The sequence below is a fragment of the Monodelphis domestica genome, chromosome 3 (genome assembly GCF_027887165.1).
Source record: "Monodelphis domestica isolate mMonDom1 chromosome 3, mMonDom1.pri, whole genome shotgun sequence".
Taxonomy (NCBI): domain Eukaryota; kingdom Metazoa; phylum Chordata; class Mammalia; order Didelphimorphia; family Didelphidae; genus Monodelphis; species Monodelphis domestica.
The window spans coordinates 62,803,254-62,827,542 of record NC_077229.1 but is presented as its reverse complement, the minus strand read 5'-3'; the positions used below and the strand labels follow the sequence as shown (position 1 = coordinate 62,827,542).

The following is a 24,289-nucleotide window of genomic DNA, read 5'->3' as shown; positions in this document are numbered from 1 at the left end:
CCGGTGCCTGCTTCTATTGGCCGCAGGAGCTGTCATTGGGGGCGGGGGAGAAGACTAGGGCCTGGACGCAGCACCCTAGGCTCCCGGGCTGGCCCCGGAGCCAGGATCAGACTGGAGCTGACGGGACGGGCCGGGGCCGCCGTCGCCGCGCTAAGTGGAGCCCTGGGCGGCGCGGCTCGTCCCGGCCCGGCCCGCGGAACCAGGTAGGGCCGGGGTCCTCAAGCTCAGCTATTGGGGGGCGGGGGTGGGGTGGGGCAGGAACCGTGGACTCCTCTGCTGCGGCGTCTGACGGGGCCTAGGGCGAGGCCTGACAGGAACCAGGGCCAAATCTGATCGGAGCTGGGCACGGGTAGTGTCTGACAAGAGCAAGCCGGGCTGGGGTGGTGGCTGACCGGAACCGGGCAGGGACTGGGGCTGTCCGGAGCCGGGCGAGGTCGAGGCCTCCTGACTACCTCCGGGCCGGGCCGGGCCGGGCCGGGTGGTGTCCTGTCTGGAACCACTGCCCCCTGCCGAGCAGGCTCCCGCCCTACGAGTCGTGACGGACAGAGTGGCTTCCCTCCCCCACCCTACCAACGCAGGGATCCGGGGTGGTCCCTTAGCCTCCCCCCATCTGCGACCAGGACTTGAGGTGTGTTTCCCCTGCCCTTAAGACCTGCAGCGTCCGCTCCTCCCACGACTCCCTGACTATGTGGGGTTTTGCTGTCTCCTTTTCACCCCGCCCCCAGCTGTGCCTGCTTCACGTGTCCCCCCTCCTCCCTGTGGCCATTATCTCCAGTGGATCTGCTCTACCCCCGACCCCCATCTTCAGCCCTGACCCTTGGAATGCCCCGGTCTTCGAGTCTGACACTTGGTGTCTCCCCACTCCACTCCTTCATCTGAAGTGGGCCCACCTCCACCCTGCACACACCTGTCTTTCTCTCCACCACTAAAGCTGTGATGATCCACAATTCCACCTCCTATCCCACAGTGCCAGTATTTAAAACATTTCCTAGTACATAGTAGGCGCTTTTTACCAAGTTCTTAGTCAATACTCCTAATCTACCAAACTTGTCTTCTTCCCCATAAGGAAGGTTGTGACCTGAGTATCTCCTCCCCCACCCTCAAGGCCATGTTTCTGCAAGCAGGCCAGGACTGACAAGAGTTTATACAAGTATCCCCACCACTACACTAAGGCTTTACTACAGTATTTTCCTCTCTTCCAAACTCCATGCTCCAGGATGAAGGAAGGGACCTGGAGACTTCAAGCTTAAAGCATCTATTTTTAACCTTAAGGGAGGTGCCCTTTGGCAGAAGGACTCACTCCTCCATTTAAGGCACAAATGGCATACTTATCAAATTTACAGTTGCCACAAAGGTGGAAGGGATAGCTACTTAACTGGATGACAGAATTGAAGTCCAACAAGTTAGATCATTGAAGTTTAACAAAATGAAGTTAGCTTGAGCAAAATGTGGTCTTCAGAATTTAAAAATAAAATCAATTTTATAGGTGTATAATAAGGAGATGCAATTCAGATGAAAAAAGGATGGAGGATTTGGTGGACTGCCAGGTCAGTATGAGTCATGGATGTAGTTTGGCAATCAAAAGAGACCCAATTTAATTAATGAAAGTATGGTTTCCTGATATTTGGAAATTCTCTGTATTATGCCCTGTCATGTCGTGCTACTTTGTGTGCCACACTTTTTTTTTATGTACTGATCCGTTTTCTTTTTACAAAGCAAATTCTTAACCCAGAAACCATTTTGCAAAAAAAAAAAAAATTAACCCTTACCTTCCATCTTGGAATCAATACTGTGTATAAATTCCAAGGCAGAAGAGTGATAAGGGTTAGGCAATAGGGGTCAAGTGACTTGCCCAGGGTCACACAGCTGGGACATGTCTGAGGCCAGATTTGCACCTCGGACCTTCCATTTCTAGGCCTGGCTCTCCATCCACTGAGCTACACAGCTGCCCCCAAAAAACTATTTTTTAAGAAAAATTTATTATTAAAAACTAACATCTACCACCTTACAGTTTGCAAAAGTACTTTATATACACATTCAATTATATTAGTAGGAAGTACATCTGATGTTATTTTTTATTTTACAGATGAGGAAATTCGGACTCGGAGATTAATTGACTTGCCTGTGGTCATATGGCTAGTGTCAGAAGTGGGATATGAATTTCTGTCTTACTGATTCCAAGTCTAGCACTTTATCCACATGGCTTCAGTGAACAAAAAGAAGGGGTGGGTCCTTTTAACTTTGACAATATGGTATTAACATTGTTTCTTTGACCAGTGTTTGTTGCCTTTCAATGTTGACTGTATTTACATTGTTGCAGTTATTACATATGTTGTTCTTTTGACAGTCATTATTTTCTCATATGAAGCTATCCCTGTTTTTTTTTATTTCTTCATATTAATAATTCCTTATAGCACAGTAATGTATGATTGCATTCATATACTATTACTTTTTTCAGCTGTTCCCCAGTTGTTGATGGCTACTACAATTTTAAAGGAACTGTGTCCAAAGGAAGGAAACTAGGGTAGCAAGGGATCTAGAAAGCATGCACTTAATATTTTGAGTCCTTGTTATTTGCAAAATGTAAAAAATGGTACAGAGCAAGGATAATCTCAGAAACTATAGAAACCATATCTTATAAGTGGAAGTAGATCAAAAGTATAGCTCTTCTTGGGAAACCATAGATCAAAGCTGATAATAGAGAATTACTAAAATATTAGCCTTCCTTTCTCTCTTCTTACTTCTCCCATTAAAGATTTTTTCTACTGTTTTTTTCCCTTTCCTCTTCCCATTTGTCTGCTCTACTCTTTAAAGCAAGTCTTCTAATATCTTGTTTCATATAAGGTCATGAGGAATATATGCAAGAAGGTAAACAGAGTCCATAAAAGTACAGATTTTCTAGCCTCCTAAGGATTTTAGAGTTTATCAAACCCAACTTTCTTTTTTGCATTTTATAGATGACAAAATTTGAGTCTCAGAGAGATTAAATAACTTGTTCAGGGTCACATAGGAAATTCCTTAGCTGTAACCTTTAATTTAGTAAATATTGGGGTACTTGGCCCTATACCATGGGTTGAGATGAATTTCCAAAGAAACATATACTACATTATCCCTGCCCTCACTGTTGATTATCTCTTCTGAGAGCTGTACCTGGGGAAACAATTACATGATAACACACATGTTGAGTTAAATGTAATCTAGTGACAAGGTAGATGGACCAGTTATTTAAATATTCTCACAGAAGTATCATGAATTTCATCTGAAAGCAGGCCTAGACCTGAAACACACTCCAAGTGCCCAGGAATCCTTGAAGACTCATGGTCTCCTCTGTAGATATCTATTCTAGCCAGGGACTATATCCCAAACAGGTTTAAGAGTAGTGAGGACAACAATAGAATTGGTCTGTTTACTGGGTAGATTTCAGGCTTACCTAAATCCATTGAGTATTACCCTTTGCTTTGTCTTTGTCACTAAGCCCTTGCTTGGCACAAATCATGTGGTGACCTGCTTACCCTGAAGCCTAGCTTAGCTCCTTTTCTGAGCTGATGTGTGCCTTTAATTATACTCAAAGCATTCACAGCCTCTGGGGAAGAAGATACTAAATACAGGGTCCATTCACTTATTGCCAGAGTATCTCTGGATTAAGGTATGTGTAGTTTAGATTCACATAGTTTAATCAATATTCTTCCGAGATACTTTTCTCCCATAAACACAGTGAGCAGTCTGACTAAGTAGGGCAATTGCACCTTTTTTTCTTCTGACCTGTAGAAGGTTTAGTTAGTACCTTTGATGTTCCATTTCTAAGAATTAGCTCAAAACACCAAGTTGTTAGAAGGGAAACCAAGTTGATTTTTGAAAATTCATTGCTTCTTTAAAGCATCAATGTATGCTGGAAGGGCCATTAGAGTTGGAATAAGAAGACCTGATTTCTTGTTATAACTTTAACATTTACTAGTGATGTGACATTGGGCAACTTAATTGCCTTCATTGAACCTCAGTTCCTCAGTTTCTTTACTTGTGTAAGGGGGATAAGGATACTTTTACTATCTCTCTCATAAAGCTTTGTGAGGAAAATGTTTTGTAAACCACAAGGACCTACATAAATATGAGCAGCTCTGAATATTATTGCTGTTGGGGATACTCTGACTAAATCCTAGGAAATTCCCTGGTGCATGTATACTAATTTGCTATGCAATCTTGGAGCAGTTATTTTCCTAGCTGTAAAAATAAAAACAAGTGTATTGAACTAGTTGATATCTAAATTCCTTTCTTGCTGAATTTAGAACCTATATTTTATTATATTTTTTATTTAAACCCTTACCTTCTGTCTTAGAATCAATACTGTGTATTGGTTCCAAGGCAGAAGAGTGGTAAAGGCTAGGCAATGGGAGTCAAGTGACTTGCTCAGGGTCACACAGCTAGGAAGTGTTTGAGGTCAGATTTGAACCCAGGACCTCCCATCTCTGGGCCTGGCTCTCAATCCACTGAGCCACCCAGCTGCCCCTAGAACCTATATTTTAAAAGGAAAGGAAAACTTGGAAAATATTTTTAAATAAGAACTCGGCAAATTATAGCTGCTGGGTTTGGGTTTGAAAGGTATTTAAAGACCTGGAAGAATTCATACTGACTTAATGAGAACAGCTGTTATTTATTCAGAAAGCATAGTTTTGCTGTTCAGGGATAGTTAGGGGAAGGAAGGTACATACTGGGAGGGCCCAAAACAGAAAATCACAGAGAGGCTAGCTCCTTTGTAGGACTTCAGCTCCAGCTGGTTTCTTTGCAGGCGCTTGTGATCATGGAACCCCAATTGTGAAGGCCTATGTATTCCTTGTTGCCATGACGACAGGCGACTGCTGTCATCTCCCTGGCTCTCTGTGTGACTGTACTGGAAACACGGCCTTCTCTAAGATCGTGGCCGACCCGGACCTTGGGCATCCGCAGTATGTGACCCAGGTAACAGCCAAGGATGGCCGGCTCCTCTCAACTGTCATCAAAGCCTTAGGCACGCAAAGGTAAAACTTCCCTCAGCTGCATCTGGAAGCAGATAATCTAGTCTTATGAGTCTGTCAAAGTGCCTTATCCAAAAGCATTTCTCTCTTGTGATCTTCTTGATTCAATAACAGGAAGGTAGTAATTCTCAATTCTGACTTGTAACCTCCAGGATACTTTAAATTAGTTTAGTGGTGTTATTAAAAGTCAGTTATTATAAGAGTTAGTTTATCTGAGTGTACTTTAACCAAAAAAACTTTCATCTATGCAATAAGGCACTTTTGGGGAGGAATGGGAAATTGACATGTTAAAATCAAAACTTAGAGAATTTTATCCTCTAAAAAAGCTGCTATAAATCACTGATCATTTTCTTTCCCTACTTTGTCACAGTGAATTATATGGTGACTGGTGAATATCATGGGTTTTTGTGTTCTTTGTATTTTGCATCTCACATTTCTCAATTTCTTGGATCTGGGATCTTGCCTGATCTTCATAAATCTTCTCATTATCTCAAAAAGCAAAAATCTATCCAAATTATAGAAATGACAGACCCCACAGATGCACAATGAAGCTTTCTGAACTGTGGAATTAATCAGATACATGGGTATTCGAATATAGGTCTTCTAAAGTTTTCTCCACCTTCGCTACCTGGATATTAATGAACCAATTTAGAATACAGATTCTAAAATGCGGAAGCCAAAAACTAGTTAATAAAAAAGGACAAATTTAGGACCATAACTGGGGAAGTCAAGCTCCATTCATTCTGAGTGCTAGAAGATGCCTTCAGTTTTCTTAGTCTACTTCTCCTTGCTTTTACTTACTTTAAAGTTTATATCTTATTTTTTCAATAAACAAAAATCCATCCTCTCTCCCTTCTATGCCTCCTTCCCCATTGAAAAAGGAAAAACAAAACCCTTGTAACAAACATACATGCTTAAGCAACATAAATTTCAAAGAAAGTCCATGTCTTAAAAAAGTTCTCACTCAGCACCCTGAAACCATCACCTCACTGCCATGGTTTTTTACAAGAAATATGTGGACAGCATATTTCATTATGACTGTTAGAATTGTGGTTTGTCAGTGTGTTGATCAGAGTTTCTAAGTCTTTTAGAATTGTTTGTCAGTATAATGTTATTTATAAGTTGGTCTCTTGATTTCTCCTTATTTTTGGATAAGATTATACCCAAATCATCCCAGACAGAAGTACTATATAGAAGTTTAGTGTTCAGGTTAAGGGAAGCCATAATTTGTACTCGTGTCCTGACTTGGTTATATGACACATGAAGCATTGTGTTATGTTCTAGATGTCACATGTTAGCAGGGTCGCTGAAAAACTGGAGTAGAATTAGAGAAAGATGACCAGGATATGGAAAGGGTATAAAACTGTTTTCTATGAAAATCAGTTAAAATAATTGGGAATGTTAAGCTCAGACAAGGTAAAGTCTTGCTGTATGTGGTAGTTAAGGCAGTTAAGATGAAGCCTCAAGACTGCATCTGACTTCGCCTGCTTGCCCACAAAAAGTAAATAGTCTATGTGGTTGGTGATGCCAATAAAGGCTAGCTATTGTTACCTGTTAAAGATTATTTGAGAAGTTTAGACTTATTTGGAGGATTGAATTGCTAGATAATTGTAGGACTTTCTCTGAGGAAGCAGGAGTTAATGTCTTGTAACTTTTATGATTCTCCTGCTATATAGTGTTACCTTACCGATTAAACCTATGAGCCAGGCTGTTCAGAATATGAAGCTCAGAACATGAAATGTTGCTAATCATTTGTTTATAAATATTTATTAAGCATCTATTATATGCTGGACCTTGTTCTGGGTACTGGAGGGGATAAAGAGTTGGCAAATTTGCATAAGATGGAATTCTTGCTTTCAAAGAGTTATATGGGAAAGATATGAAATGTGTATGAATAAGTATAGGACAGAATATGATATGGGCCATAAAAGAACTATATAGTAAAAGTACTCTAGGAGGCCAGAGGAAGAATAGCTCCCTTCCAGATAGAATGATGAGTGACAGCATTATGGAATGGGTATCATTGGAGCTGAACCTTGATAATCTGGAAGATGTATAGAGCCAAAGGTTGTAGCCTTCCAGATGGAAGAAGTGGTATGAGAAAAAGGGGGGGGAGGGAGTAATAAAGAGTGTTAGGAAATGTAGAGGAGTTCAGTTTTGCTGAAGGTATTTTATATAGGGGTTAGGGAAAGATAAGGTTTTATGTTATGGATTCTAAGGAACGAAGACTTACCCTTATCTGCCTGGTTCTGAAAGGGCAGGCAGAATTGGGATCAAAGGGTGGGAATTATTTTGAGCTCAAATCTACCACTCTACACAGAAAAAATTTCCACACTATTAAAGTTGCCCAAAAATGGAATTGACTTCCTTAGGGACTAGTGTCACTGAAGGTCTTTTGGCAGCAGCTGGATTCCAACTTACCAGGAATGTTGTAAATGAAATTTATACTTTGAATAGAAGTGAAAATGTATCATTTCTGGATTCCTTCCAGTTAGAAGAATTTTAGTTTCTATTTTTTCCTTTTTAATTTCATCTAGTTAAATCTAGTTCATTGTTTCAGCCTGTTTAAAATATTTTAAAATCTTGATTTTGTCTGTGGTTTTTGCATACATGATGCTTAGCATGCTGAAAATATCAAGCTGAAGCTTAAATATTGAACAGAATTGGCCCAAGGAGAAAGCTCTGCAAGAAGCCCCTTCAGCCTGCCTGTTTAATATCAATCCAGTCTTTGGTTATGAACATTCAACCAACACTAAATACTCCTCACTATGTCCAGTGAACATTTTTCCATCCTGGCCACAGTGGTCTTGCTAGTAACTTGCCCAGATGCATTGATAAAAGCAAATGAAAATACTATGTCTATTAATCTTCTCAGATCTCCTAAGGCATAGTAGCTTTATTAAAGAAAGAAGTGAACTTCATTTAGTGTGACTTGTTCTAAAGGAAACTATATAGTTTCAAATTATTCCTTAAAAAAAAAAAGACAACCCTTAAGAATTAATACTGAGTATCAGTTCCAAGGCAGAAGAACAGTGAGGGCTAGATACTTATGGTTCAGTGACTTGCTCAGGGTCACACAGCTAGGAATTCTATTCACTGAATCACCTACCTGCCCTCTGTCCTTTAAAAAAAAAAAAGCAGGACATTTTCCTGTTGTTAGTCTTCTTGAACTTCTCCTGGTTTCTGTAATTCTTCAGAGATCATTAATATAGTAATATCTCTTATACTGGTTACAATATCCTAGGATGCTTTTTAGGGGCAGCTAAGTGGCACAGTGGACAGAGTGACTGGCCTGAAGATAGGAACACTCATCCTCCTGAAATCAAATGTAGCCTCAGATACTTACTAGCTATGTGACCCTAGGCAAGTCACTTTAACCCCAGTTACTTTAGTTTCCTCATCTGTAAAATGAGCTGGGGAAGAAATGAAAAACCACTCCAGTATCTGTCAAGAAAACCCTAAATGGGGTTATGAAAAGTTGAATATGGCTGAATACCAACAGGATGCTTTTTGTCCAAGCTTCAAGATTTGTTTATAGTAGTTATTTGCTTTCTAACTAACTCTTTATCATGCCAATCACTTCCCAAGCATTAATTATCTTATCCTTTCAGGTAAAAAGAAAGCAGATAAAAGTAAAGTTGAAATTAGATAGTTCTGTCTTGTTCTGTTATCTATTAACATTAAGCTATAAAACTATTCCTCCCGTCTTATTCCCAGAATTTTTCAAAAGCTTTTTGTTGTTAATGTCTTTATATTTCCCAAAGCTTAGCTCCTTCTGGGAGCTAATTAATTTTTTTAAATTAATGCTTTCATAGAGTTACTAACTTTTTTGTATCCTTCTTGATTATATGCTACTGTCTTTTAATCTTTTGCATCTATATTCACTAAATAAATCTGTACAGCCATTTGGGTCTGTTTACAAGTCTTTTCCTTTCTTCCTTCCTTGGGATGATTTGTAATTCTTGTCATTAGAATTTTGTTCTTATAAGCCTTTTATTCTTCAACACCTTTTCTTCTAGAGCAGTGATGGAGAACCTTTTGGAACCTTTTAGGGACCCTGTGTCCCCTATGCCCCCAAGACTGTGTACCATGCTCTGCCCTTCTAGGCTGTTTGCCATATGCCCCCCATTCACTGAGAGGGGCAAGGCCTGGCTCCCAGTTGGGTTGAAGGGGGAACACGGTACAGCCACCTCCTGTGGCCACAGGGACACATGCCCTTCCTTGCACCCAGCCACCCCAGGGGCAGGCAGAGTGAGGGGGCTGTTTGCTAAGCTCAGCAGGGAAGGTGGGAAAAGCTTAGGTTGGAAGATGGCTCAGAGACCCAGTGTCCTGCCTGCTGCATTCAGTGGGTATGGCCAGGGCCGGGTTCAGGTGCCCACAGAGAGGTCTTTATATGCAGTCTTTGGCATGTATGCCATAGGTTTGCCTTTACAGTTCTAGTGTATCTAATGATAGAATCATTTTTATCTTTTCTGTTAGTTCTTTGAAACTACTCACATAAAGTTTTTTTTTCCCCCTCTTAATATCTCAGAGTCTGCAAGTTGTTTATCATGAACCTTTCCAAGGTTATTATCATTTATTTCATCAACCAGTTCTTTGTTATGAATTTATTCTGGAGTAGCAACTCCCCTCTAGGTAGTCATTTATAGAATTCTGATGGGGATATGGCTAAATGTAGGAAACTGAAAACAAAGATACAATGCTATGAAGATGCTGAGTGGCTAGAAATTCATTGTAAGAGGTCTGTTCTTCAGTTTGGTTAAAAAACCAGTAAGGCCATGTCTGTATTGACTTCTAATTCAGTAACTATTTATTGGATACACATGTAAGATATGGTGCTAGATGTTACAAAAGTTATAAAGATGGGGGAGAACATAGTCCAGGCCTGCTAGAGCTTATAGTCTGTAGGAGAGACAAGTAATTATAATGCAATTATAGTCTATAGATCTACATAGGACAGAGTGCTATGTGAGGTCAGAGGAGAGATTACACTTAGTAAGATATTAGCTAGGAAGGCTGAGGAAAGCTACCACTGTTAAGTGGCCTTGAAGGATGGGTAGTTTTCTCTTCCTTTTCCACCCTTATTAATGGGTTAAACAAACAAACAGTAAAATTGTAATAAATATGTATGCTCAAGCCAAAAGAAATTACTGCATTAGTCATGTCTAAAAATGTATGTCTTATTCTTCATCTTAAATCTCTTGTCTGGAGTAGGTAGCATACTTCATTATTGGAACTCTGAAATCATGGTTAGTTTTTACAGTGATCAATGTTCTTATTTTTCAAAGTTATTTGTCTTTATAATCTTTTTGTTTAAATTTGTATTCTAGTTCTGCTCATTTCACTGTGCATCAATTCATGCAAGCTTTCTTGTGTTTCTCTGAAACCATTCTTTTAGGAGTTTCTTGTGACATAGTAGTATTCTATTTTATTCATACCATGATCTGTTCGGTTATTCTCTAATTGATGAGTTCTTTCTAAGTTTCCAGGTCTTTGCTACAAAATACAAACCTGCTATAAATATTTTTCTCTATAAAGATCTTTTTTCTTTTAATTTGATCTCTTTGAGTTATAGACCTAATAATGGTATCCCTGGGATACATTTGGCATAGTTTCAAATTGCTTTCTAGAATGGATGGACCAATTTCACCATTCTACTAGCAACAGGTTGAGATGAAACGTCAGAGTCACTTTTATTTGCATTTCTCTAACAGTGATTTGGAGCTCACCCCATACTTTGCTTTTTAAAGTATAATATGTATATATTTTTTATTTTCCCAATTACATGTAATAACAATTTTCACCCTGTAGTTCCCAAAATTATAAGATCCAAATTATCTCCCTTTTCTCCCCACTCCTGAAAATGGTAAGCAATTTGATTTGGGTTATACATGTATTATTATGCAAAATATACTTCCATATTGGTCCATGTTGTAAGAGAATACTCATATAAAGCCAAATACTACCCCCCCAAAAAAACAAAAACAAAAAACTAAAGTGATCTGCATTCTAACTTCAACAGTTTTTTTTTTCTCTGGAGGTGGATAGCATTCTTTGTTATAAGTCCTTCAGAATTTTTCTGGATTATTGTATTGCTGAGAGTGAGCTGTCCATACTTTGGAAGACTTGGGAACTCTAACCAATACAATAACCAACCATGATTCCAGAGTATTCATGATATGTTGAAAGATGCTATTTATCTCCTGATAAATAGATGATGGATTCAGAGTACAGAACAAGACATATTTCTTTCAGATATGGCCAATGAATTTCTTTTGCTTTTCTATGCATGTTCGAAATATGAGGGTTTTTTGTTGTTGTTGTTGTTGTTGTTGTTGTTGTTGGGTTTTTTCCTTTCTCAATTAGGAGGAAGGAAATTCAATAGAGAAAGCAAGCTTTTCATTGATGAGGGAGGGAAAGGATCCTAATTTTAAAAAGCATATAGCTGTTGACAGTTTGGATTTCTTCCTTTGAGAATGACTACTTTGACCCTCAATTGAAAAATGACTCTTATTATGAATTTGAGGACATTCCTTATATATCTTGGAAATGAGATTTTTATTAGAGAAACTAGCTGCAAAGATTTTTATTATTTTCTAAGAATACATTTTTTTAAAAGGCGTACTGTTCTATGGGAAACTATACATAAAGTTACTCATGGAACTAATCTTTATACACATCATTTTTTCCTTCTTATCTCTTTTTTCCTACCAAAAAAAATTCTGGCCAAAAATTGCTAGAGAAGAATGGTTAGTGTTTGAAGGTAATGTTCAAAACTGCCAATCTACTGTAATTTGCAGTTCTAGACAGAAAGTTGCTCAGCAATTCTTACTTCTCCATATTAAGATAATGTGATATAGTGGAAAGAGTGCTAGATTTAGGCAGCAGACAGGAACTCAAATTCCAGCTCTATTATTTTACTGCCTTTGTATCCCTGACCAGATCTCTTCTCTTGGCTTCAGTTTTTCACTGTAAATCATGGGGTTGAACTAAATTAGGGTCCTTAACTTTTTTGTTATAAACCCTTTTTGTAATCTGATGAAGCTTATGGATCCCTTCCTAGAATAATGTTTTTATATCCTCAATAAAATACATAAGATTACAAAGAAAACCAATTATGTTGAAGTGCAGTTATCAAAATGGTAAAAACAAAAAAACAGATTCACAGACCAAAAATTAAGTATTCTAGCTCCAAATTTATGATCCTAAAAGGTAGAAGGGTAAGAGAGGGGTTATTAATGACTTTTTTCCTCCAAGTTATATTCCAATTTTTTCTCTACTTCCAAATGAATAGTCATAAAAATATCTGAACTTGGATAAATTTCTGAAATGAAGGAAGCAGTGACAAGTGTTCTAGCCCAAGGAGTCAGACCTGAATTCTAGTCTCACTCTGACATTTCTCTATGATCTTGGGTAAGATATCCTCTATGGACTTTACCTTTCCTATCTGTAAAAGAGGACGTGTTTCTACCTACTGACTTTAGGTGCTTGACAATTTGAGGTTGCATGTTTTTCCTCACATTGTGTTCAACTACATGTTACCACCTATTCATTTTATCACAATATTGATTTTAATCCAGTTGCACAGATTAGGCTTGCTCAGAGTTCTTCTTGATCTTTTCTGTAAGAATAATAACTGGGAGCAGCTGGGTGGCTCAGTGGATTGAGAGTCAGGCCTTGATCCTAGGTTCAAATCTGACCTTAGACACTTCCCAGCTGTGTGACCTTGAGAAGTCACTTAGCCCCCACTGCTCTGTCCTTACCACTCTTCTGCCTTGGAACCAATACACAATATTGATTTTAAGATGGAAGGTAAGGGTTTAAAAAAATTATAATGGCAGACCTTTAAGATAATGATAGTAACGGTGATTAACATTTATATAGCACTTTACAGTTTACAAAGCACATTCCTCATCAGGACTCCACAAATGGGAGAAGAGTACACTCAGTTCTAAACCTTTGTGATGATGTGTTTTGTTTTTGTCCTTAGTGATGGACCTATCTGTCGAATATGCCACGAAGGGTCCAGTGGAGAGGTGCTATTGTCACCCTGTGATTGCACAGGCACGCTGGGTACTGTGCACAAAAGCTGCCTTGAGAAATGGCTTTCTTCCTCCAACACTAGTTACTGCGAGCTGTGCCACACAGAATTTGTGGTGGAGAGGCGGCCCCGGCCCCTCACAGAGGTACTGTCCTGGGCCAACAGGGGTTGTGTTGTTTGTTTTACTGTCTGAGGCAAGACAGATAATGAAAAAGTAGATGAGACCCCTTGACAACCCAGTGGAAGAAAGAAAATCCAGAAGTCCAGTATAGTTACTTGGGTGAACACCATGAGGTCAGTAAGTTTGTTATTAATTCTGCCCCATTACCAAACAATTTTTAACATGTGACAGTTCTGAGTGGTTCTTGTATCTGTTCTGATTTTGGAGATCTCTTAAGGGAAAATTTATTCAACACTCAACAGACAGATGTTAATTGTCTACTATGTGCTAGGTGCTACATAGAAGAATAAATAAGACAAGGGGCAGTTAAGTGGCTTAGTGGAAAGAGAGCCAGGGGTCATGGGTTCACATACGGCCTTAGATACTTCTTAGCTGTGTGACCTTGGGAAAGTTACTTAACCTACCCCATCTCACTCTTCTGCCTTGGAACTCATAGTCAGTATCAATTTTAAGACAGAAGGTAAGGGTTTAAGGGTTTAAAAAAAAAAAGAAGGGATAAGAATCTTTTTCTCAAGGTATTTGCAATTAAGAAATGATGATGGTATCTTAGAGTTGGAGGGGAGTAAGAAACTATGATTGAGAAAGGTAAAGTGACTTACTCATGATCACACAGGTAGTAAGTGGCAGAACTAAGACTTGAATGCAGGTTTAGTTTCAGTGCTTTTCAACTATGCCATGCTACTTCTATAAGGATAAATAAAATACAGATTAAATTACAATAAATGTATAGGAGGATCATAATGTGATTTGAGATAAGATGAAGGAAACAGCACTTCCAAGTGAGTGACTCAGTCAATAATCATTTATTAAGCATCTACTATGTGCCAGGCACTGTGCCAAATACTACTACTAGTTTACAAAGAAAGCAAAAAGTCAGCCTTGCCCTCAAGGAGTTTATAATATAATGGGGAAGTCAACAAGGAAACATATGTATACACAAACTACATATCACATAACTAGTACATAATTCACAGATAGAAAGCACTGGAATAAAAAGGAGTTAGGGAAGGCTTCTTGTAAGAAGGTAGGACTTAAAGGAAACCAGGGAGGTGAATAGTCAGAGGAGAGAGAGCATTCCAGCATGAGGATCAGCTAGAAAAAAATGCCCAAAGCTGATATATTGTTCATGGAATAGGTAGGAGGTCAGTGTCACTGAAATGAAGCATATTGGGGAAGGGATTTGATGAAGTATAAGAAGCCTACAAAGTTAAGAGGGAGAGCAAGGTTATAAAGGCCTTTGAATGCCAGAGAATTCTTATCTTGAGACTATAAGGAGCCACTAGAGTTTATCGATTGGAGAAGGGGCTATCTATGACATAATTGAATCTCTGCATTAAGAATATTATTTTGGTGGCTGAATGGAGGATGGATTGGAGTGTGGAGAGACTTTAGTCAGGCAGACCCACTAGCAGGCTATTTCAGTAGTCCAGGTACAAAGTGATAAGGGCCTGCTCCACAGTGATGGTAGTACCAGAGGAGAAAAGAGATCATTGAGAGTTGTTGTAAAGGTAAAATCAACAGACCTTAGCCCCATATTAATGGGAGGTAAGAGTGAAGAATCAAATATGACACATGGGTTGCTAGCTTGGGGGACTGGTAGGATAGTGGTCCTTTTATACTAATGGGGAATTTAGGAAGAGAGTAGAGTTTAAGGGAAAATATAGTGTTTTGGACATACTGAGTTTAAGATATTTTCTGGACCTCCAGTTTGAGGTATCTGAAAGGCAACAGATTCAAGACTGGTCTTCAGCAAAGAAATTAAGGCAATAGGTAGATTTGAGAATCCTCAGAGGCAGTAACTGATGAGTTCATCAAATGAAGTAGTATGTAGGAAGGGGAGAAAAGAACAGGGCCCAAGACAGAGCCCTTTGGGACAACCATGGTTAATAGGTATAATATGAACAAGTATCCTGGCCAAGGAGACAGAAAAGGAGTGTCAGTTGGGTAAGAAGAGAACTAGGAAGAGTAGTGTCCCCAAAACCTGGAGAAGTAAGTGATGGACAGTGTCAAAGGCTGCAGAAATTCAAAGAGAATTAGGATTGCAAAAAGGTCATTGGATTTAACAAGTAGGAGATCACTAATAATTTTAGAGAGAATAGGAGAGAGCAAAGATGAAATGATGAGATCAGAAGTCAGATTGTGAAGAGAGTGAGAGGAGAGAAAGTGGAGGCACCAATTGTAAAGAGCCTTCTCAAGGAATTTAGCCAGAAAAGACAGGACAGGAGCAGCTAGGTGGCTCAGTAGATAGAGAGCCAGGCCTGGAGAAGAGAGATCCAAGGTTCAAATCTAGCCTCAGATACTTCCTAGTTGTGTGACCCTGGGCAGGTCAGTTAACCTCACTTAATCCCAGTTGTCTAGCCATTATTGCTCTTTGGCCTTGGAACTAATACATAGTATTGATTCTAAGACTGAGGGAAGGAGTTTAAAAAAAAAAATATATATATATATATATATACACACACATATATTTACAGGAAAATAACAAAGAAGGGGAGATTCAAGCGAAGGGTATTTTAAGCTAAAGGAGACAAGAGTATGTCTGTAGACAGTAGGGAAGGAAGGAGCCAGTATTAAATATAAGTGAGAGAAGGATGATAGAAGGGGGCATTTGTTGGAGGAAACAGGATGGAATAAGATCATTGTGTTTCCCTCTACCTGCAAAAGACTTGGGAAAGGCTTTATAGAAGTAGCATTTGAAGTAGACCTACAAAGGTAGGTAAGATATCAACCAGCTGAATGTTCCAAACATAAGGAACAGTATGAATAAAAAGCATGTGAGTGAAAAAGAACAAGATATATTCAGAGAGCAGATTTGGGGGAAGGGGGGTATTGGATTGTCTTTTATCAGAAGTCTGGAAGCCAAGACCAGTTGTCCATTTATTGGGTATATTGTAGAGAAGTGTCTTGTTGAGCTATGGGTTCATAATAGATGCCCTCTGGAGTGGCTTCTAAATCTGTGCTTCTGTAACTAGACTAGTTTGGCTGGAAAATAAAGACCAATGGAGGGGTATTACTCTAAGAAGAGAATGGAGAAAGTTAGGGTAATGCCAAATGGTAAAATGATGGGTTGTGGAATTATTCTTTGGCTTCCAGATCACATTTGGGGGTTTTCAATTCTTGATGCTTACCAAGGGAAAGAGCTTTCCTGAGAAGGAATAGAGCCAGTCTTTAGAAATGAAGGTCAACTCGGGACAATCTAGAGGAACTTATGAGAATGAACACTATCCACATCCAGAGAAAGAACTGTGGAACCAGAAATGCAGAAGAAAAACATATGATTGATCACATAGTTTGATAGGGATATGATTAGGGTTTTGATGTTAAAAGATCATTCTACTAAATACGAATAACATGGAAATAGATTTTGAAAATGATACATGTATTACCCAGTGGAACTGCTTGTCAGCTTTGGAAGGAGGGAGGAGAGAACAGGGGAGGGAAGGAAGATCATGAATCATGTAACCATGGAAAAATATTATAAATTTAAAAAAAAAAGAAATGAAGGCTACTATTTGGCCCTGATAACTGTAGCAGATTGGGTTCCAGAGGATATTCTATACCGTTTCATTATATGCTGTGAAGTCAGGCCCTGAGCAGCTTCACTAGGTACCAGGTCTCCCAGAAAATTTGGTTACCAACTGGAGCAAATTAGGGCAGGTCCTTAGTTGGGTGTGAAGTCAAGCCTATATCTGTCAATGATAGACATAGGTATTAGGAAGACAGTTGCCCGGGAAATTCTAGAAAAATGTTAATGATAGGCACTGAGAAAGGGCAAAAATATCTAATGCACTGGGTGTTTGTTTACCAGAATCACTGTCCTTTTATCTCAGTTAAAGCACAGCTTCTCTGAGTCCCATCTCATATAGTCACTGGCTTAATTCAAGAACTATACTGTTAGAATTGGACAGAACAGAAGTTAGACATATTGGACTGCTGGTGTAGGCTGCAGGTGAATAGACTATACACTGCAGTCCAGATAGGGAAAGAGAAAGGATGAATTGCACTTGCTCCCAAGCTCTGCCTGGAACTGCTAATGGGTCTAACAACAGCTTTCTGCCATGATTACATTTTTTTCACAAGTATTTCTACTTAGCTTTAGTACTTTTCTTCATCTGCCCTAACCTCTGTAGAAGAGGAAAAATCACGAACTAAATATAAATATAAGATAACATCCATCTTTCTTATTTGACCAAACCACTCCTTTAATGTGAGTCTTTGTTCCTTTTTGGTGTCTTTGGAGATATGAATCCATGTTTATGTACTCATCTTAAAATAGAAGCTGCAAGAGAAAGTATCTCATTTGATAATCTTTATATAGCGATTTGGTTCTAAGCACTTTACTTATTTTATCTTATTTGATCCTCCCAGATTACCTTTGAGGCAGGTAGTACAATTAGTATTCCATTTTAGAGTGAAGAATCTGAGGCTCCACTCACATGACTTAGCCATGGTCATATAGCCATCAAGTAGAATTAAACCCAGGTCTTCTGACCTGGGTGTGCTCTTTCCTCTATACTATATATATATCCAAATATCTGCTGTGTCCCTTATTTTTTCTCATTTATTCCCCATGTTCCATATACAGAGTGTTCAATTCTTTTTCTAAAGAGATGGTTGTGTCTAGATTCTTTAACTGTTACAATTCTCCAAACCAGAAGTTTTCAAAAGCTGATCTAAGGATCCCTGAGACCCTTTCAGGGGAATCTACAAGGTCAAAAATACTTCCATAATAATACTGATACATTATTTGCCTCATAAAATATCTTTTAATTTTAAAATGTAGATAAACATTTCTTGTTGAGGTCTTATTTTCTTCCTATATTTAAACTAAAACAGCATCACAACAGATGAGATGGAGAAATAGATATGAGAATCTAGCTAGCCAGATACTAAAGGGATTTGCAAAAATATATAAAACAATGCCACTCTTTTCACTAATTCTTTTTTGTTTTAGAAAATAGAATTATATTTTATAAAAATGTGTTATTTACAAGAAAACATCTAATGCCCAGTGGACTTACGCGTCGGCTATGGGGGGTGGGGGAGAGGAAAAGAAAATGATCTATGTCTTTAACGAATAATGCTTGGAAATGATCAAATAAAATATATTTTTAAAAAAAATCTGTTATTTATGTTAACATGATATGGGTTCACTGTTATAAAATTAATGAATATTTTAAAATTTCATCAGTTTTTATTTCTAACATAGTAACTATCAATAGATATTGTAGTGATTAAAATAGTGGAAGACATAAACTGTTACAGATAAAAGAGTGTTTGGCTTAAATTGTGACCGCAGAAATATGGTTTCAAGACAGTGTCTTGTTTTAAATCAAAATATAAAGTGGTCGCCAGGGGAAAATTCCCAAATATGAAATATACCCAAGTCAGCTGGGTTTTATAGAGATTTTAATTAATACAGATGAAGAATTAAAGAGAGAGAGAGAGAGAGAGAGAGAGAGAGAGAGAGAGAGAGAGAGAGATCAGGTGACATAGACATGAAGACATGGTCTTCAATCCACTCACCACAAGATTTGTCCCAAGCAAAATTCTAGAGTTCAGAGAGATACCAGTTCAGCTTTGCCAGCTCCATCTCCAGAAAGAGTACTTCTGAGCCTGCCTTTCTCTCAGCTTTTCATCTCCTTTTAAAGGGAATTTTCTCCTATGTCACCTCCCCTAAGTTCTCACATCTACCAATCACAGTAACCGTTTTTCAAAGGACAGACCATTCTTAATTCACACCTAAGTAGACTTAAACTTTTGATTAAGTTCACACCTGAAAAAACCTCTGAGTAAGTTCTCATCTCTTTGCTCCTTGTAAATTCACAAGTTGCCTGACCTTTATAGGTACTTAGCACCCTTTTGTATTAGATCTAAAAATAGGCACAACTTAAGAATTTTTGCCTTACTATAAGTACGGGTTTAAGTATTTTTCATTGTTCAGCAAGGAGTTTCTTCCCCTAAAGCATGCTTAAGTAGGGGTGGAGTAGATGTCTCACATTCCTGATCTAAGTTCCTTCATTGTTTAAAATGGGGAATGATCTTAACCAAATCTTATGAAGTAGGGTCTGAGAATTTTTAAGATTCACAATATAATCCACATTAAAGCTCTTTAGGAACCTCAGTTTTTAAGAGTACAAAAGGGTCCTCAACTTTCTAAGAGTGTAAAAAAGGGTCCTGAGACCAAAAAGTTTAAGAGCTTCAGCTCATGATGAAAAATGGCATCTGCTTCCAGGGAAAGAACTGATGGAGTCTGAATACAAACCAAAGCATACTATATTTCACTTTTTTTTCCTCTGAAATCTCTTCCACAAAATGACTAATATTTTACATGATTGCATATGTAAAACCAATATCAGATTGCTTACTGTCTGTGGTGGGAGTTGATGAAGAGTGGGAAGGAGGGAGAGAATTTGGAATTCAACATTTTATTTTTAAAAAGAATGTTAAAAAATTGTTTTTACATGTAATTGGGGGAAATAAATTTCTTTTAAAAGGAACTGCTGCTCCAAACTTTCAACCCCTAAAAGGAGGTAGGCTCTTTTCCTTAAAATTGCTTTAACCAATTATTGAGATTTACAAACAAATTTATCATAGATAAATATGAGGTATTATTATTATTTGGGAGAACACAAAGGGGAAGAAATATGTCTTTTCTTAGTGGTTGATAACCTTTCCTTTGTTGTTAGTGGCTGAAGGACCCTGGTCCCAGGAATGAGAAGAGGACCCTTTTCTGTGACATGGTATGTTTCCTGTTCATCACGCCCCTTGCAGCCATCTCAGGCTGGCTGTGCCTTCGAGGGGCTCAAGATCACCTACAGTTTAACAGCAGGCTGGAGGCTGTGGGACTTATCGCTCTCACTTTAGCACTTTTTACTATCTACATCCTTTGGACATTGGTGAGTTACTAGAGCCACCTGCCCCTTGACAGTCTCTTAAAAGGTACCTTCTTTAGTCTTTATATTTAACTAAGTAGACATTCATTCTCTAATACCAGGTTTCTTTTCTTCTGTTTTGCTTAACAAATTCCTTCCCAGGGTATTCCCTGGTTTCTAACCCATACTTCCTCTCAGTAAAAATGTGAACATAGTACCTACTTTGAAATTTTGATGATTAGAACAGACCTTCAGAGGTTTACTAATTTGTGATCCTCAGGGATCTGCAGGTGGTCTCTAGGTTGGTCTTGAAAGTGAAAATTAGATGAAAAATTTTAATATTTTTAACATTTTTAGTTTAACCACCGTCATTTAAAATGGTGCAATGGAAAGAGGATTAAATTTTAAAAGACCTGGATTCAAATCTGCCTTCTGCTGCTTATTTGACATTAAACAGATCACTTAATCTTTCTGGGTCTTAAGTCTCCTCATTCATACAATAAAGAGCTTGGAAAAGATCACCTCTAAGGTACTTTCAGCTTTAAATCAATGGTCTATAATAATCTTCAAGGTCAGGTTTTTATGGATTGGTAATAATTACCATCCTATTATTTAAAGTATTTTAGATAAATTTATCTTTTAAAGATGAGGAAAGCGAAGCTCAGAAATTAAATGACTTATTCAAGGTCTCACATGAACTTAAGTCTTCTGGTTCCTGGGCTAGTGTTTTTTTTTTTTTTTTAATGTTCTTCTACAGCTATTTGAGAAATTATGAAGAGTGTACAAGACTTTTTGCCTTCCTTGCATACTGATACAAGTCAGGAGCCCATATCATTTGGGGGACCCTGGAAGGTTACATGTCTTTCCCATGGTCACAAAGCTAGTATCAGAGGTTAGAATTAAATCCTAGTCTGCCTGACTACAATCCTGGCAATATATTCCCTTGGCTCACTATCTGAGAAATTCATAGAAGCCTAGAATATGCAAATTGGCAAGAACTCTTATAGTTCAATTCTCCTATTTTCAAGTGAGTGGTTTAGCTGCATTTGTGAGGAGAACTCTCCCCTCCCAAGTCCCAAGCAACTCCACTGGATTGGTTAACTCAGTTCAGTTCATCAAACATTTATTAAATACCTACTTATTCCCTAGGAGCTCATATTCTACTAGGAGATACAACATGTACACAAGTAAATGCAAGATAATTAGAAGAGGTTGGAGATTCAACTAGGGAGTTCGATATCAACAAGGGTGATCAGCCCAAATAACCTGCTTGTCCAACCCCACGATTCTCCTTATGAGCATGCAAAGAACTTCCTGTGTGTTTAGGTTTGAAGGGAACTCTTTGTCTTTCCTAGGATAGCTTCCTTTAGCACTTATCCTCTTTTAGAAATACTTTAATATCCTTTTATTTACCAAGGCCCTACCCTTGTTTTCTAGCCCTAGAGTAACCATATGACTATTAGCAGATAGGAATTTTCCCCAAAAATGTATTCATTTTGGGGCTGCTAGATGGTTCAGATGATTCAGGATAGAGTGCCAGTCTTGGAGAAGGGTGGTTCTGGGTTCAATTATGATATCAAATATCAAAAATGATATCAAAAATCAATATGATATCAAATATGATATTTCCTATGTGACCCTGGGCAAGTCACTTAACTACGGTTGCCTAGCCCTTCCTGTTCTTCCTTGGAACTAGTACTCAGCATCAATTCTGAGACTAAGGTAAGGGTTTGTTTGTTTTTTTAAGTATTCATCCTACTCTACTTATATGGGAAAAGCTTTTAAGACCTTATACCTAACCTAATTCTTACTTTGGAAACATTAAGAGGTGGCCAAGCACCCTATACCTTCACCAGCTATCCTTACCAACCTCAGCCTTTGGCATTGCCACTCTTACCAGAACAAAACTGGTTTAACACATTTTTCCTTAATTTAGCCTTTTGCTTTTCTTTCTCTTTGCTAAATATAGAAAACTTCACTTAGTTTCAAAATAATTAATTGTATAAATACAGGGTAAGGAATGGGTGACTAAAGAAGTTAATGAAAAAGAAATGTGGGTTTAGGTGGACTGCAAGCTCAATATCAGTCAATAGTGGGACAAGACAGGCAACAAAAGTTATTTATCCTAAGGCTGAGAAGGATAGCATCCAGAATGAAGTGATCATTTTGTTGTACTTTGCCCTGGTCACCACATTTTTTAGAAAAGATATTGTCAAAATCAAATTGCTTGCCAGCTCTAGGAGGGGGAAGAAAAGGGAAGTAGGGAGACAATTTTGATCATATAACTTCGGAAAAGTTAGGTGGAAATTTATTATTACATGTAATTGGTAATAAAAAAAATTTTTAAAGGAGAAATACTGTGTCAAGCAGATATAGATCTAAGGAAAGAAAACAGAATAGTAAGGAGACCAAAGACTGTTATATAAGAATCAATTGGAAGAACTTTATGAATTTTTAGCTTGGAACAGAAAAGTATTACAAGGCAATATGACAACCATCTTCAGGAATTTAAAGGACTATCATGTGGAAGAATTACTTATTCTCTTTGTTCTCATAGGGGTATTAATACTCTGGTATGAGGAATAACAGATGGAAGTAGCAGAAGGGCAAATTTAGTCTCAGTGAGAGGAAAAACTTCATAATGAATGCATTTCAAAAGTGGGTTCTTCAAGCAAAGATTGTATGACCACCTCTTAGGGAAGTTATAGAAGGGATTTCTGTTCAGATTCAGGTTGTAATAGTTGACCTCTAAATTTCTTTTCCTTTTGGAGATATGTGATTCTGAGAGGAAAGTGCACATGCACCACACTACATGATCTCTCTTTCCTCTTCCTTAGGTTTCATTCCGCTACCATTGCCAGCTGTACTCTGAATGGAGAAGGACTAATCAAAAAGTCCGCTTAATGATTCTGGACTCTGAAAGCTGCAAAACAGCCCAGCATTCATTACTGTCAGCCATGATCCTCAAGAAAACAGCAGAAGAAACTACTGTATGAGTGCTTTGGAGCTGGTAGCCCTTGGGAGAGAGGGGGTCAGTCCTGACCCACCATAATCCAGAGAGGATTCCAACCTGAAGGAATCAGCTGGCATATTGGAACCCCAGAGGAAAAAGGAAAGCTGACCACTCTGTCGGCTGGCCCAGGATCTTGAGAATGTGGTTTGGGAGGCTCAGCTCATTAAGGAAGGACATATCTGGCTCCTTCACCCAATCTGGGTTGACTTTGTTACAATATACACTAAGTGGAGTATATTCTATATGTGTACATATTTTTCAATTTCCTTGCATAAAATTTCTGTATATTATGTTGACAGACTTGGTTTTAAGCTTCAGTACTGAAGCTGGCAGCTTGATCTCATCTGAGGTTAATTACATGCCCTATTCTGGATCACTCAAAGAAAATTTATGTTTCACATCACCCTTGCCCTAGAAGGTATTTGCTAAGATCTTGGGAGGCTGTCTTTATATCTTGCACTTTCTTTTATGGTGTCATACTTTATAAAAGTTTTTGTGTTTTAAAGATCAACCCTGAAGGAATAAAATGAGCTCTTAATGAACATAATGGACTTATCAATGATTGTTTCTAAAGGCACTTAAGCCTAAAGGCTTAAGTCAAGATTTTTGTATTGAGGGGGACTAATCCCATTTTAGGTGAAAAGGTTGGGAATTGAGGGCTAAACAAAGTGTAATAAAACTTGATTCAATAAATAACAAGTATTTTAAAATATAGTTAGTTCCATGATAAGGAGAAGTAAGGTGAAGCAGGGGAGGGAAGAGAAAGAAGTGGTAATCATGGTAGACTGCACTGTTCTATCAAACTATCAAACTGTTCTATCAAATCTTTATAAAAAAAAAGATTAAGTTCATTTCTTTTTAAAAGTATCACTATTCATTTTTATAGATCAGGAGAAATTTGTATTATTGTATATATTATTGTGTTTACCTAGATTTTAGCAATGTATTTGATATTTCTTAGGATTCTTATAGAAAAGATGAGATGTGAGCTAGAAAGATAGTATAGTTAGGTACTCAGTTAGTTGCATTGCAGAATCGAGAGAGCCATCATGAGTGGTCGGATATCAATTGGGAAAGTTTCCAATGGAAAGTCCCAAGGCTCTGTAGTTTACCTTGATGTAGTTAATCTGTATCAATGATTTGTGTAAAGACATAGACTACTGTGCTCAT

At 38.2% G+C, this 24,289-nt stretch overlaps 1 protein-coding gene across 2 annotated transcripts; it reads left to right on the top strand.

Annotated features, from left to right (window-relative positions):
- Nucleotides 1–2,086: 2,086 nt before the first annotated feature.
- Nucleotides 2,087–23,661, top strand: MARCHF2 (membrane associated ring-CH-type finger 2). 2 transcript variants are annotated; one of them, XM_007489466.2, is made up of 5 exons: nt 2,087–2,225; nt 4,784–5,012; nt 13,000–13,195; nt 19,921–19,974; nt 22,944–23,661. In XM_007489466.2, the coding sequence occupies exons 2-5, from the start codon at nt 4,837–4,839 to the stop codon at nt 23,100–23,102; spliced, it is 585 nt and encodes a 194-aa protein (XP_007489528.1). In that variant the 5' UTR covers nt 2,087–2,225; nt 4,784–4,836; the 3' UTR covers nt 23,103–23,661. The 2 variants fall into 2 exon arrangements, with proteins under 2 accessions (XP_007489528.1, XP_001366028.1); XM_001365991.4 differs by having other exon boundaries at nt 19,921–20,130.
- Nucleotides 23,662–24,289: the final 628 nt, after the last annotated feature.